General features: G+C 36.3%; 3 protein-coding genes and 1 pseudogene across 4 annotated transcripts; 2 read left to right on the plus strand and 2 right to left on the minus strand.

Moving 5' to 3' along the window:
- Positions 1-70: 70 nt before the first annotated feature.
- On the minus strand, positions 71-3,125 carry LOC135221233 (keratin, type I cytoskeletal 9-like). Its single transcript, XM_064259050.1, has 3 exons — positions 3,092-3,125; positions 2,254-2,724; positions 71-187 (listed from the first exon to the last, which is right to left on the minus strand). Exons 1-3 carry the CDS (start codon positions 3,101-3,103, stop codon positions 71-73), a joined length of 600 nt encoding a protein of 199 aa, XP_064115120.1. The 5' UTR covers positions 3,104-3,125.
- A 1,254-nt stretch (positions 3,126-4,379) lies between these two features.
- LOC135220705 (ctenidin-1-like) lies at positions 4,380-10,186 on the plus strand. Of its 2 annotated transcripts, none has more exons than XM_064258114.1 (2): positions 4,380-4,407; positions 9,611-10,186. In XM_064258114.1, the coding sequence occupies exons 1-2, from the start codon at positions 4,396-4,398 to the stop codon at positions 10,112-10,114; spliced, it is 516 nt and encodes a 171-aa protein (XP_064114184.1). In that variant the 5' UTR covers positions 4,380-4,395; the 3' UTR covers positions 10,115-10,186. The 2 variants fall into 2 exon arrangements, with proteins under 2 accessions (XP_064114184.1, XP_064114183.1); XM_064258113.1 differs by lacking the exon at positions 4,380-4,407 and adding an exon at positions 8,959-8,993.
- Positions 10,187-12,004: 1,818 nt separating this feature from the next.
- Positions 12,005-13,135, minus strand: LOC135221466 (uncharacterized). The gene is made up of 2 exons (XM_064259216.1): positions 13,066-13,135; positions 12,005-12,643 (listed from the first exon to the last, which is right to left on the minus strand). Exons 1-2 carry the CDS (start codon positions 13,075-13,077, stop codon positions 12,068-12,070), a joined length of 588 nt encoding a protein of 195 aa, XP_064115286.1. The 5' UTR covers positions 13,078-13,135; the 3' UTR covers positions 12,005-12,067.
- A 543-nt stretch (positions 13,136-13,678) lies between these two features.
- Positions 13,679-15,001, plus strand: LOC135220704 (keratin, type II cytoskeletal 2 epidermal-like; annotated as a pseudogene).
- The last annotated feature ends 289 nt before the right edge of the window (positions 15,002-15,290 follow it).

The raw sequence follows: 15,290 nt of genomic DNA on the forward strand, positions 1-15,290 counted from the left end.
GAGCAGGATTCCATAGAGGTTTGGTGGAGGATTTGGAGGATTTGGGGTGGATAGGATTCGGATATGGAGGCTACCGTGGAAAGAGGAGCCCAGTAGCTGAACCCGAACCTGAAGCAGAGCCAGGATTCCATAGAGGTTTTGGTGGAGGATTTGGAGGATTTGGTGGACATGGATTCGGATATGGAGGCTACCGTGGAAAGAGGAGCCCAGTAGCTGAACCCGAACCTGAAGCTGAGCCTGGATTCCATAGAGGATTTGGTGGAGGATTTGGTGGATTTGGTCATGGAGGTGGCAGATATTATGGTTAAGACAAGGATTTGAAAGTTCCTCAAATTGTAATGTTAATCCAAATAAAAAAAACAATTAGACAGTACATATAATAGTCATTAATCAACCCAAATATAGTGATTATAGCTGATAATAGTGTATGTTCAAAAGAAGCTGGTATTTTGAGGTAATACAGACAATTATTTATCAAATATTAAAACTAAATCAGGAACCACTGGTAAATCAGGAAAAGAGGATATACCTCAAAATGATCTATACCATGCTGCGTGTCCTCTTGTCAGGTTAATCTACAAATTTGTAGGATTGTGCAATCGTTATCAAGGGAGTAATAGAATCTTTGAAAAGTTATTGATGGAACCTGAAAAAGAAAAGAAAGGACAGTAATTTTAGAGGGTATTCTTCTATTTAGAAGACTATGAAAGCCTCTTTTTATGAGACTGATATATGGTGTCTGAAGTTAGTCCCTAAATGAAGGATGAAAAATTGCACAGGAAATGAGGTCTACATATATTGCCTGTCAGGTGATTGTTAAGGAAATACATTGCTGAATCGTGATAAAAAATATTGATAGACACATTCTGTAACAATTTTCCTGATGTTATAATGCGACTAATAGTTCATTTTAAAAGCTCAGCAAAGTATATGATCGTGTTTAGATTTGTTATTCACTATCTGGTTATTATCTCTTATTAAATCAGTAGGATAGTTTATTTAAGATGTCTGACACTATCCCCAAATTCACAAGCATAGTATATACGAAAAGAGCACTTGCACAAAAAGATAACAAGTGTCTAATTTCTTTGTAATAAGATTAACTTATCGATTGAAAAGACTATACAAAAAAATAAAGTTTTTATTCTTCAGGAAACAGGGTTTCTCAAACCCTGTCAGTCACTACTATAAATCATCGTTCATATTAAGCACTATATATGCAGGCCTGGGGAGGCTTTTTAGCGTTGTTTTCTCCATTACAGATTTTTCACTGTTTTATTTTATTTTTCTTTTATAATTTTGCACCCATTTTTAGTTACTTTTGTTCTTTAGAATTCCTGTTGAATTGTATGGAAGATATTTCATCGCTAGATCACCACTCTAAATTCTTACAATATTTATGTGACTTCATTTCATGCAGAATTTCTGTAATGGAAAGAAGAAAACAAGAAAAATCAAACACTAGTGTAAAACTGTTATATTTAAAAAAAGCTTTATATCTATACGGGTGCTGGGACCTAGAACCCCGTGAAACCAAATATATATTTTTTACAGCCAGTTGTTTATCGTTGTCTAAAAATTCATGGGACATTTCGAAAGCACCGACTATCACTATACTGGCGATGAAGATAGTGAAGCCGTTGGTGACTCAGATGTACACAGCAGTGGTCCTCAATGATCGTATCGCATATACGATAATATTGATGTTGATTGTTGATGCGAATGACTGTGGAAATGGGAATATACCATCCCTACTGCATCTGTTAAGTCGTGGTTTGGTTTCTCGAAATTACAGTAATAACCTGAATCAATAGGAGTTCGATCTCGTCCTAATCGTCTAAATACGATATACATAGATTGTCTTATTTGTTCCCTTTGTCATCTTCCTATTAAGGGCTGCTTTCTAGCACCTAATTTTATGCTTTCCTGGAAAAAGGATTCCTTCTCAGGCTCTCACAAGAACAATTCACAGATTTTGATATTCATTTGATAAGGTTTGCACAAACCTCAAACTTAACAAGAGGAAGAGTAGCTTAATAGTGCGGTGACAGCCAACTCATCTTTTATCATTTTATATAGTATTCTTGAATTCATTATTATTGGGGAATAATTATTTTCAGTCTCTCATGATCCTTAATCAAATGTGTTAATCGCTTTATTGGGTATGAGAAATAAAAGGAATATATGTTTTGAAAATAAGTTTTATTTCTAAACGTATGTAAATTGGAAGGACTTTGGAAATTTTGTCCTAACCATAATATCTGCCTCCTCCAATATGACCAAAACCACCAAATCCTCCACCAAATCCTCTATGGAATCCGGGCTCAGCTTCAGCACCTGGGCTCCTCTTTCCACGGATAGCCTCCATATCGAATCAATGGCCACCGCAAAATCCTCCAAATCCTCCACCAAATCCTCTATGGTCAATCCAGGCTCAGCTTCAGCTACTGGGCTCCTCTTTCCACGGTAGCCTCCATATCCGAATCCATGGCCACCAAATCCTCCAAATCCTCCACCAAATCCTCGATGGAATCCGGGCTCAGCTTCAGCTACTGGGCTCCTCTTTCCACGGTAGCCTCCATATCCGAATCCATGGCCACCAAATCCTCCAAATCCTCCACCAAATCCTCTGTGGAATCCAGGATTTGCTTCCGGTTCGGGTTCAGCAACTGGACCAGCTGCTACTATCCCGAAAAGGACCACAGTGAAGGTGGCAATAACTGTCTGCAGAAAATGTACTTATAAATTTTGAATTGTGTCTTCTAAACCAAGATGTATGTTAGAAAAATCTGTTGTAATTTTTTACTTATTGTTTTCCATGAATTATTAGTTCACACTATTGCTCACACTATTGCTCAAACTGAAGTTCTGAATGGTGGTAAGTATATTCCAGACAGATTTCTCTCTCATCTACTGTTTATAGTTTGATGCGAAATAACATGTCAAAGAAAAAGATATTCTACTAAAACATTTTATATTAAGAGATCTATATATGTATTTGAAATGGTGATCTAACTATAATTACATTCTCTCTCTCTCTCTCTCTCTCTCTCTGTGTCTGTCTGTTTGTCTGTCTGTCTTTGTGTCCTACCTTGGAAGGCATCTTGCAGTGCTTGAGAGGCAACTGTGCTGAAAGAGAATCAGGAATCCCCTTTTATAGTGATTGAGGGAAACCAGATGTCCTTCCCTTCGTCTTTAAGATCTTGAAAAAACAACTTCGTCATTGTGTATTGATAAAGATGAGGGATAACGGTAACTGCTTTTCCTTTTTCCGCTTTTCAATATCTTTGAACAAAACCTTTCAATTTCCACGAAAAAATTACGGGCAGCGGTTCAGTGCTAAGAGGGTTCACGTCTCTCCACACAATGTCAGTGAGGAAACTTTATATCATGAAGGAATGTGCTTGAACTTGAGCCGTATATTTTCCTTAATGCATTTGCTAGTACTCTCTGTATATATATATATATATATATATATATATATATATATATATTATATATATATATATATATGTAACATTTTAGTGAACAAGACCACAGTTGATGGTCGAAAGCTTTAATCCTGTACAAGAAATATATATTTTAAACTACAAGAGGATTTTACTTCATTGTGGATTGTATCCCCATTTACTTAGAGTACGGCATAGTACCTGGCTTTCTGCATATATATATATATATATCTATATATATATATATAATATATATATATATGTATGTATGTATACATATATATATCTACACATTTATACATATCCTTTATATATCTTGATTCTGGTATATGCATAACACATAACTGAGGCGTCCAGTGCTAAAACCTACACTCGCCACAAATTTGAGAAATGCATTTTATCGTACATCTGGAATCCCCTTCGTTTCCTCTTTCGAATGGTATAAGTGAGTGTATATTTTGATGATGAGAATATGGTTTAATTTTGCACTTTATGATCTGTACTTTTGTAAATATCAGCATTAATTTTGCTTATCAATTGTACAATCAATCATACAATCAATCAGTCTAATTTTTTGTTCTTATATAACATCATATTTTTGGGGTCCTAAACCTTACAAAAATTCAAACCCGAAGAAAATATCTTGAAAAATAAAAGTTATGGCCTTTTTAAATTTACACATGTAAAGGCCTTATTCTCCATTATTTTAAAATGTGGTGAGTGTGGGTTTTAGCGCTGGACGCCTAAAATATTAAGGCCATTGGATTGTTTAGTTCAAAGGGTATGAAAAGCAGAAAAAAGTATTATCATTACCATTCACTTACTGGCCAATGACGTTGTTATTTTTCTCAAGATCGTGAGAAGGACATTTCGCCTTCATCAGACACTAGTATATAAGGGGATCCCTGAATCCCTTTCAGCACAGTCGCCTCTCAAGCACTGCACGATGATGTCGAAGGTAAGAAAAGAGAGAGAGAGAGAGAGAGAGAGAGAGAGAGAGAGAGAGAGAGAGAGAAAGTCAATGAGCATAATTATCATCAATTTTCACACAAGCCTAGAAACGAGTATGCATTTTCTTTGCCTGTCATATAAGTAATAATAAAAGTACTGTATTAGTCTCAGTCTTCCATTTATGATCTCTCTACCTAGAAAAAAGCGAATTGGTAAAAGAATGCCAAAATGACTATATTGATGTGTCTTTTCTAATTCGCGTCTTTATTTGAGGAATTCTTTAGTAGACTACTTCATTAATATTCAATGACTCATCGACACTTTTTAATCATGTTCATAATCACTAATATAATTCAATGATTATTTACTTCTAGGAAATAATTTCAAATACATATCTTATTCTCTGAACATGAGATTCTTATTACAGAATATCTTAATACTTAATTTCTTTTATATTAGACTATATTGTAAACTGATTATGGACATCTTTATTAAAAGAAATGTTTCTTGAGAGAAAAATGAATTTGAAATATTTATAAAGCAATTTAGTGTTTCCAGTTTAACCATTGATGTGAACAGTACTCCAAATGAACAATATTTCTTCTTTGAGTTGTAATTATACCGATAATTTCAATAATGTTTACAGACGATCATTGCCACCCTAGCCGTGTCCTTTTCGGGATAGTAGCAGGTAGTCCTGTTGCTGAACCCGAACCTGAAGCAGAGCCAGGATTCCATAGAGGTTTTGGTGGAGGATTTGGTGGATTTGGTGGACATGGATTCGGATATGGAGGCTACCGTGGAAAGAGGAGCCCAGTAGCTGAACCTGAACCTGAAGCTGAGCCTGGATTCCATAGAGGATTTGGTGGAGGATTTGGAGGATTTGGTGGACATGGATTCGGATATGGAGGCTACCGTGGAAAGAGGAGCCCAGTAGCTGAACCCGAACCTGAAGCTGAGCCTGGATTCCATAGAGGATTTGGTGGAGGATTTGGTGGATTTGGTCATGGAGGTGGCAGATATTATGGTTAAGACAAGGATGTGAAAGTTCTTCAAATTGTAATGTTAATCCAAATAAAAAAACGCCATTAGAAAGTATATATAATAGTCATTAATCAACCCAAATATAGTGATTATAACTGATAACAGTGTATGTTCAAAAGAAGCTGGTATTTTGAGGTAATACAGACAATTATTTCTCAAATATTAAAACTAATCAGGAACCACTGGTAAATCATGAAAAGAGGATATACCTCAAAATGATCTATACCATGCTGCGTGCCCTCTTGTCAGGTTAATCTACAAATTTGTAGGATTGTGCAATCGTTATCAAGGGAGTAATAGAATCTTTGAAAAGTTATAGATGGAACCTGAAAACGAAAGGAAAGGAGAGTGATTTTAGAGGGTATTCTTTTATTTAGAAAACTATGAAATCCTCTTTTTATGAGACTGGAATATGGTGCCTGAAGTTAGTCCCTAAAGGAAAGATGAAACATTACACAGGAAATGAGGTCTACATATATTGCCTGTCAGGTGATTATTAAGGAAATAATTTGATGTAATCGTGATAAATAATATTGATAGACACATTCTCTAACAATTTTTATGATGTTATAATGCGACTAATAGTTCATTTTAAAAGCCCAGTAAAGTACATGATCGTGTTCAGATTTGTTATTCACTATCTGGTTATTATCTCTTATTAAATCAGAACGATATTTTATTTAAGATATCTGTCGCTATCCCAAAATTCACAAGCTTAGTATATACGAAAAGAGCACTTGCACAAAAAGATAACAAGAGTCTAATTTCTTTGTAATAAGCTTAACTTATTGAATGAAAAGACTACACAAAAAATTAAAGTTTTTATTCTTCAGGAAACAGGGTTTCTCAAACCCTGTCAGTCACTGCTATAAATCGTTTATATTAAGCACTATATATGCAGACCTGGGGAGGCTTTTTAACGATAGTGTTCTCCATCACAGGTTTTTAACTTTTTTTTTTAAATTTAATTTTGCATCCATCTTTAGTTACTTTTGTTCTTTAGAATTCTTGTTGAATTTTATGGAAGGTATTTCATCGCTAGATCACCACTCTACATTCTTACAATATTTATGAGACTTCATTTCATGCAGAATTTCTATAATGGAAAGAAGAAAACAAGAAAAATCAAACACTAGTGTAAAACTGTTATATTTAAAAAAGCTTTATATCTATACGGGTGTTGGGACCTAGAACCTCGTACAACCAAATATATATATATTTTTTTACAGCCAGTTGTTTATCGTTGTCTAAAAATTCTTGGGAGATTTCGAAAGCACCGACTATTACTATACTGGCGATGAAGATAGTAAAGCCGTTTGTGACTCAGATGTACACAGCAGTGGTCCTCAATGATAGTATCGCATATACGATAATATTGATGTTGATTGTTGATGCGAATGACTGTGGAAATAGGAATATACCATCCCTACCGCATCTGTTAAGTCGTGGTTTGGTTTCTCGAAATTACAGCATATAACCTGAATCAATAGGAGTTCGATCTCGTCCTAATCGTCTAAATACGATATACATAGATTGTCTTATTTGTTCCCTTTGTCATCTTCCTATTAAGGGCTGCTTTCAAGCAACTAATTTTATGCTTTCCTGGAAAAAGGATTCCTTTACAAAGCATCAACCCCTCCTTCTCAAGCTCTCACAAGAACAATTCACAGATTTTGATATTCATTTGATAAGGTTTGCACAAACCTTAAACTTAACAAGAGGAAGAGTAGCTTAGTAGTTCGGTGACAGCCAACTCACCTTTTATCATTTTATATAGTATTTTTGACTTCATTATTATTTGGGAATAATTATTTTCAGTTTCTCATGATCCTTAATCAAATGAGTTTATTTGCTTTATTGGTTATGGGAAATAAAAGGAATATGTGTTTTGAAAATAAGTTTTATTTCTAAACGTATGTAAATTGGAAGGACTTTTGAAATTTTGTCCTAACCATAATATCTGCCTCCTCCAATATGACCAAAACCACCAAATCCTCCACCAAATCCTCGATGGAATCCGGGCTCAGCTTCAGCTACTGGGCTCCTCTTTCCACGGTAGCCTCCGTATCCGAATCCATGGCCACCAAATCCTCCAAATCCTCCACCAAATCCTCTATGGAATCCGGGCTCAGCTTCAGCTACTGGGCTCCTCTTTCCACGGTAGCCTCCATATCCGAATCCATGGCCACCAAATCCTCCAAATCCTCCACCAAATCCTCTATGGAATCCGGGCTCAGCTTCAGCTACTGGCTCCTCTTTTCCACGGTAAGCCGTCCATATCCGAATCCATGGCCACCAAATCCTCCGAATCCTCCAACAAATCCTCGATGGAATCCGGCTCAGCGTTCAGCTACTGGGCTCCTCTTTCCACGGTAGCCTCCATATCCGAATCCATGGCCACCAAATCCTCCAAATCCTCCACCAAATCCTCTGTGGAATCCAGGATTTGCTTCCGGTTCGGGTTCAGCAACTGGACCAGCTGCTACTATCCCGAAAAGGACCACAGTGAAGGTGGCAATAACTGTCTGCAGAAAATGTACTTATAAATTTTGAATTGTGTCTTCTAAACTAAGAAATATGTTAGAAAAATCTGTTGTAATTTTTTACTTATTGTTTTCCATGAATTATTAGTTCACACTATTGCTCAAACTATTTCTCAAACGGAAGTTCTGAATGGTGGTAAGTATATTTCAGACAGATTTCTCTCTCATCTACTGTTTATAGTTTAATGCGAAATAACATGTCAAAGAAAAGGATATTCTACTAAAACATTTTATATTAAGAGATCTATATATGTATTTGAAATGGTGATCTAACTATAATTACATTCTCTCTCTCTCTCTCTCTCTCTCTCTCTCTCTCTCTGTGTGTCTGTCTGTTTGTCTGTCTGTCTTTCTGTCTTACCTTGGAAAGCATCTTGCAGTGCTTGAGAGGCAACTGTGCTGAAGGAGACCCAGGAATCCTCTTATATAGTGATCGAGGGAAACCAAATGTCCTTCCCTTGGCCTTTAAGATCTTGAAAAAACAACTTCGTCATTGTATATTGATAAAGATGAGGGATAACGGTAATTGCTTTTCCTTTTTCCACTTTTCAATATCTTTGAACAAAACCGTTCAATTTCCACGAAAAAATTACTGGCAGAGGTTCAGTGCCAAGAGGGTTCACGTCTCTCCCCACACAATGTCAGTGAGGAAATTTTATATCATGAAGGAATGTACTTGAACTTGAGCCGTACATTTTCCTTAATGCATTTGCTAGTACTCTATGTGCATATATATATACATATATACATATATCCATTATATATCTTGATTCTGGTATATTCATAACACCTATAAATATAAAGGCCATTGGATTGTTTAGTTCAAAGGATATGAAAAGCAGAAAAAAGTATTATCATTACCATTCACTTAATGGCCGATGACGTTGTTATTTTCCTCAAGATCGTGAGAAGGACATTTCGCCTTCATCAGACACTAGTATATAAGGGGATCCCTGAATCCCTTTCAGCACAGTCGCCTCTCAAGCACTGCACGATGATGTCAAAGGTAAGAGAGAGATAGAGAGACAGAGAGAGAGAAAGGTAGTCAATAAGCGTAATTAACATCAATTTTCACACTAGCCTAGAACGGAGTATGCATTTTCTTTGCCTGTCATATAAGTAATAATAAAAGTACTGTATTAGTCTCGGTGTTCCATTTATGATCTCTCTACCTAAAAAAAAGCGAATTGTAAAAGAATGCCAAAATGACTATATTGATGTGTCTTTTAAACCTTGCGTCTTTATTTAAGGAATTCTTTAGTAGACTACTTCATTTATATTCAATGACGCATCGACACTTTTTAATCATGTTCATAATCACTAATACAATTCAATGATTATTTACTTCTAGGAAATAATTTCAAATACATATCTTATTCTCTGAACATGAGATTCTTATTACAGAATATCTTAATACTTAATTTATTTGATTTTAGAATATAGTGTAAACTGGTTATGGACATCTTTATTAAAAGAAATGTTTCTTGAGAGAAAAATGAATTTGAAATATTTATAAAGCAATTTAGTGTTTCCAGTTTAACCATTGATGTGAACAGTACTCCAAATGAACAATATTTCTTCTTTGAGTTGTAATTATACCGATAATTTCAATAATGTTTTCAGACGATCATTGCCACCCTAGCCGTTGTCCTTTTCGGGATAGTAGCAGGTAGTCCTGTTGCTGAACCCGAACCTGAAGCTGAGCCAGGATTCCATAGAGGTTTTGGTGGAGGATTTGGTGGATTTGGTGGACATGGATTCGGATATGGAGGCTACCGTGGAAAGAGGAGCCCAGTAGCTGAACCTGAACCTGAAGCTGAGCCTGGATTCCATAGAGGTTTTGGTGGAGGATTTGGAGGATTTGGTGGACATGGATTCGGATATGGAGGCTACCGTGGAAAGAGGAGCCCAGTAGCTGAACCTGAACCTGAAGCTGAGCCTGGATTCCATAGAGGTTTTGGTGGAGGATTTGGAGGATTTGGTGGACATGGATTCGGATATGGAGGCTACCGTGGAAAGAGGAGCCCAGTAGCTGAACCCGAACCTGAAGCTGAGCCAGGATTCCATAGAGGATTTGGTGGAGGATTTGGTGGATTTGGTCATGGAGGTGGCAGATATTATGGTTAAGACAAGGATGTGAAAGTTCTTCAAATTGTAATGTTAATCCAAATAAAAAAAGTTATTAGAAAGTACATATAATAGTCATTAATCAACCCAAATATAGTGATTATAACTGCTAACAGTGTATGTTCAAAAGAAGCTGGTATTTTGAGGTAATACAGACAATTATTTCTCAAATATTAAAACTAATCAGGAACCACTGGTAAATCATGAAAAGAGGATATACCTCAAAATGATCTATACCATGCTGCGTGCCCTCTTGTCCGGTTAATCTACAAATTTGTAGGATTGTGCAATCGTTATCAAGGGAGTAATAGAATCTTTGAAAAGTTATAGATGGAACCTGAAAAAGAAAGGAAAGGAGAGTGATTTTAGAGGGTATTCTTCTATTTAGAAGACTATGAAATCCTCTTTTTATGAGACTGGAATATGGTGCCTGAAGTTAGTCCCTAAAGGAAAGATGAAACATTACACAGGAAATGAGGTCTACATATATTGCCTGTCAGGTGATTATTAAGGAAATAATTTGATGTAATCGTGATAAATAATATTGATAGACACATTCTCTAACAATTTTCATGATGTTATAATGCGACTAATAGTTCATTTTAAAAGCTCAGCAAAGTACATGATCGTGTTTAGATTTGTTATTCACTATCTGGTTATTATCTCTTATTAAATCAGAACGATATTTTATTTAAGATATCTGTCGCTATCCCAAAATTCACAAGCTTAGTATATACGAAAAGAGCACTTGCACAAAAAGATAACAAGAGTCTAATTTCTTTGTAATAAGCTTAACTTATTGAATGAAAAGACCACACAAAAAAATTAGTTTTTATTCTTCAGGAAACAGGGTTTCTCAAACCCTGTCAGTCACTGCTATAAATCGTTTATATTAAGCACTATATATGCAGGCCTGGGGAGGCTTTTTAACGATAGTGTTCTCCATCACAGATTTTTCACTGTTTTATTTTATTTTTTTATAATTTTGCATCCATCTTTAGTTACTTTTGTTCTTTAGAATTCCTGTTGAATTGTATGGAAGATATTTCATCGCTAGATCACCACTCAACAATCTTTCAATATTTGTAAGACTTCATTTCATGCAGAATTTCTATAATGGAAAGAGGAAAACAAGAAAAATCAAACACTAGTGTAAAACTGTTATATTTAAAAAAGCTTTATATCTATACGGGTGTTGGGACCTAGAACCCCGTACAACCAAATATATATTTTTTTCACAGCCAGTTGTTTATCGTTGTCTAAAAATTCATGGGAGATTTCGAAAGCACCGACTATCACTATACTGGCGATGAAGATAGTAAAGCCGTTTGTGACTCAGATGTACACAGCAGTGGTCCTCAATGATCCTAACGCATTTACGATTATATTGATGTTGATGCGAATGACTGTGGAAATGGGAATATACCATCCCTACTGCATCTGTTAAGTCGAGGTTTGGTTTCTCGACATTACAGCATATAACCTAAATCAATAGGAGTTCGATCTCGTTTTAATCGTCTAAATACGATATACATAGATTGTCTTATTTGTTCCCTTTGTCATCTTCCTATTAAGGGCTGCTTTCATGCACCTAATTTTATGCTTTCCTGGAAAAAGGATTCCTTTACAAAGCATCAACCCCTCCTTCTCAGGCTCTTACAAGAACAATTCACAGATTTTGATATTCATTTGATAAGATTTGCATAAAACCTTAAACTTAACAAGAGGAAGAGTAGCTTAGTAGTTCGGTGACAGCCAACTCATCTTTTGTCATTTTATATAGTACTCTTGAATTCATTATTATTGGGAAATAATTATTTTCAGTCTCTCATGATCCTTAATCAAATGTGTTTAATCGCTTTATTGGTTATGGGAAATAAAAGGAATATGTGTTTTGAAAATTAGTTTTATTTCTAAACGTATGTAAATTGGAAGGACTTTTGAAATTTTGTCCTAACCATAATATCTGCCTCCTCCAATATGACCAAAACCACCAAATCCTCCACCAAATCCTCGATGGAATCCGGGCTCAGCTTCAGCTACTGGGCTCCTCTTTCCACGGTAGCCTCCGTATCCGAATCCATGGCCACCAAATCCTCCAAATCCTCCACCAAATCCTCGATGGAATCCGGGCTCAGCTTCAGCTACTGGGCTCCTCTTTCCACGGTAGCCTCCATATCCGAATCCATGGCCACCAAATCCTCCAAATCCTCCACCAAATCCTCTATGGAATCCGGGCTCAGCTTCAGCTACTGGGCTCCTCTTTCCACGGTAGCCTCCATATCCGAATCCATGGCCACCAAATCCTCCGAATCCTCCACCAAATCCTCGATGGAATCCGGGCTCAGCTTCAGCTACTGGGCTCCTCTTTCCACGGTAGCCTCCATATCCGAATCCATGGCCACCAAATCCTCCAAATCCTCCACCAAATCCTCTGTGGAATCCAGGATTTGCTTCCGGTTCGGGTTCAGCAACTGGACCAGCTGCTACTATCCCGAAAAGGACCACAGTGAAGGTGGCAATAACTGTCTGCAGAAAATGTACCGATAAATTTTGAATGGTGTCTTCTAAACCAAGAAATATGTTAGAAAAATCTGTTGGATTTTTTACTTTTTGTTTTCCAGGAATTATCAGTTCACACTATTGTTCACACTATTGCTCAAACTGAAGTTCTGAATGGTGGTAAGTATATTTCAGACAGATTTCTCTCTCATCTACTATTTATAGTTTGATGCGAAATAACATGTCAAAGAAAAGGATATGCTACTATTACATTTTATATTATGAGATCTATATATATATTTGAAATGGTGATCTAACTATAATTACGTTCCCTCTCTCTCTCTCTCTCTCTCTCTCTCTCTCTCTCTCTCTCTCTCTCTCTCTCTCTCTCTCTCTCTCTCTCTCTGTGTGTTTGTCTGTCTTTTTGTCTGTCTGCCTTTCTGTCTTACCTTGGAGGGCATCTTGCAGTGCTTGAGAGGCAACTGTGCTGAAAGAGACCCAGGAATCCCCTTATATAGTGATTGAGGGAAACCAAATGTCCTTCCCTTGGCCTTTAAGATCTTGAAGAAAATAACTTCGTCATTGTGTATTGATAAAGATGAGGGATAACGGTAATTGCTTTTCCTTTTTCTACTTTTCAAAATCTTTCTACAAAACAGTGCCAAGAGGATTCACGTCTCTCCACACAATGTCAGTGTGGAAACTTTATATCATGAAGGTGTGTGCTTGAACTTGAGTGGTATATTGTCCATACTGCGTTTGCTAGTACTCTATGTATATATATATATATATATATATATATATATATATAATATATATATATATATATATATGTATATATATATATGCAATACTTATTTTGACTCTGGTATATGCATAAAAATTTTAAATAATAAGGCCATTGGATTGTCTGGTTCAAAGGATATGAAAAGCAGGAAAAAGTATTATCGTTACCATTTACTAATAGCCGATGACGTTGTTATTTTCTTCAAGATCGTGAGAAGGACGTTTGACCTTCTTCAGACACTAGTATATAAGGGGATCCCTGAATCCATTCAGCACAGTCGTCTCTCAAGTACTGCACGATGATGTCTAAGGTAAGAGAGAGAGAGAGAGAGAGAGAGAGAGAGAGAGAGTCAATGAGCATAATTATCATCAATTTTCAAACTAGCCAAGAACGTAGTAGGCATTTTCCTTGCCTGTCATATAAGTAATAATAAAAGTACTGTATTAGTCTCAGTGTTCCATTTATGATCACGGCCTAAAAAAAGTGAACTGGTAAAAGAATACCAAAATGCCTATATTGATGTGTCTTTTATAATTCGCATTTTTGTTTAAGGAATTCTTTAGTAGTTATTATTGAACGATTCATTGACAATTTTTATTATGTTCATAATCACTAATGCAATTCAATGATTATTTACTTTTAGGATATCATTCCAAATACATATCTTAATCTCTGAACATAAAATTTTAATTACAGAATATCTTTATGCTTTGTTTATATTATATTAGATTATATCATAAACTGGTTAAGGACATCTTTATTAAAAGGAAGGTTTCTTGAGATAAAAATCGGTTTGAAACATTTATAAAGCAGTTTAATGTTTTCAGTTTAACCACTGATACAGTACTCCAAATGAACAATATTTCTTCTTTGAGTTGTAATTATACCGATATTTTCAATAATGTTTACAGACGATCATTGCCACCCTAGCCGTGGTCCTTTTCGGGATAGTAGCAGGTAGTCCTGTTGCTGAACCCGAACCTGAAGCAGAGCCAGGATTCCATAGAGGTTTTGGTGGAGGATTTGGTGGATTTGGTGGACATGGATTCGGATATGGAGGTTACCGTGGAAAGAGGAGCCCAGTAGCTGAACCTGAACCTGAAGCTGAGCCAGGATTCCATAGAGGTTTTGGTGGAGGATTTGGAGGATTTGGTGGACATGGATTCGGATATGGAGGCTACCGTGGAAAGAGGAGCCCAGTAGCTGAACCTGAACCTGAAGCTGAGCCTGGATTCCATAGAGGTTTTGGTGGAGGATTTGGAGGATTTGGTGGACATGGATTCGGATATGGAGGCTACCGTGGAAAGAGGACCCAGTAGCTGAACCTGAACCTGAAGCTGAGCCTGGATTCCATAGAGGTTTTGGTGGAGGATTTGGAGGATTTGGTGGACATGGATTCGGATATGGAGGCTACCGTGGAAAGAGGAGCCCAGTAGCTGAACCCGAACCTGAAGCTGAGCCAGGATTCCATAGAGGTTTTGGTGGAGGATTTGGTGGATTTGGTCATGGAGGTGGCAGATATTATGGTTAAGACAATGATGTGAAAGTTCTTCAAATTGTATTGTTAATCCAAATAAAAAAAGCAATTAGAAAGTATATATGATAGTTATTAATTAACCCAAATATAGTGATTATAGCTGATACAGTGTATGTTCAAAAGAAGCTGGTATTTTGAGGTAATCCCGACAATCATTTCTCAAATATTAAAACTAATCAGAGACCAAAATAATAAATACCATGTTGCATGGTATATATTATTTTGCATATGTATATATATTGCTCTGGATTTAAGCTAGAACCAAGCAAAAACAACTTATTTAATAAGGAAATTCAGTAAAGTACAGACATCATAAGTTAACCCCCTTCGTGACCAGCTTCCACTGTTTT

The sequence above is a fragment of the Macrobrachium nipponense genome, chromosome 2, assembly GCF_015104395.2.
Source record: "Macrobrachium nipponense isolate FS-2020 chromosome 2, ASM1510439v2, whole genome shotgun sequence".
NCBI lineage: Eukaryota > Metazoa > Arthropoda > Malacostraca > Decapoda > Palaemonidae > Macrobrachium > Macrobrachium nipponense.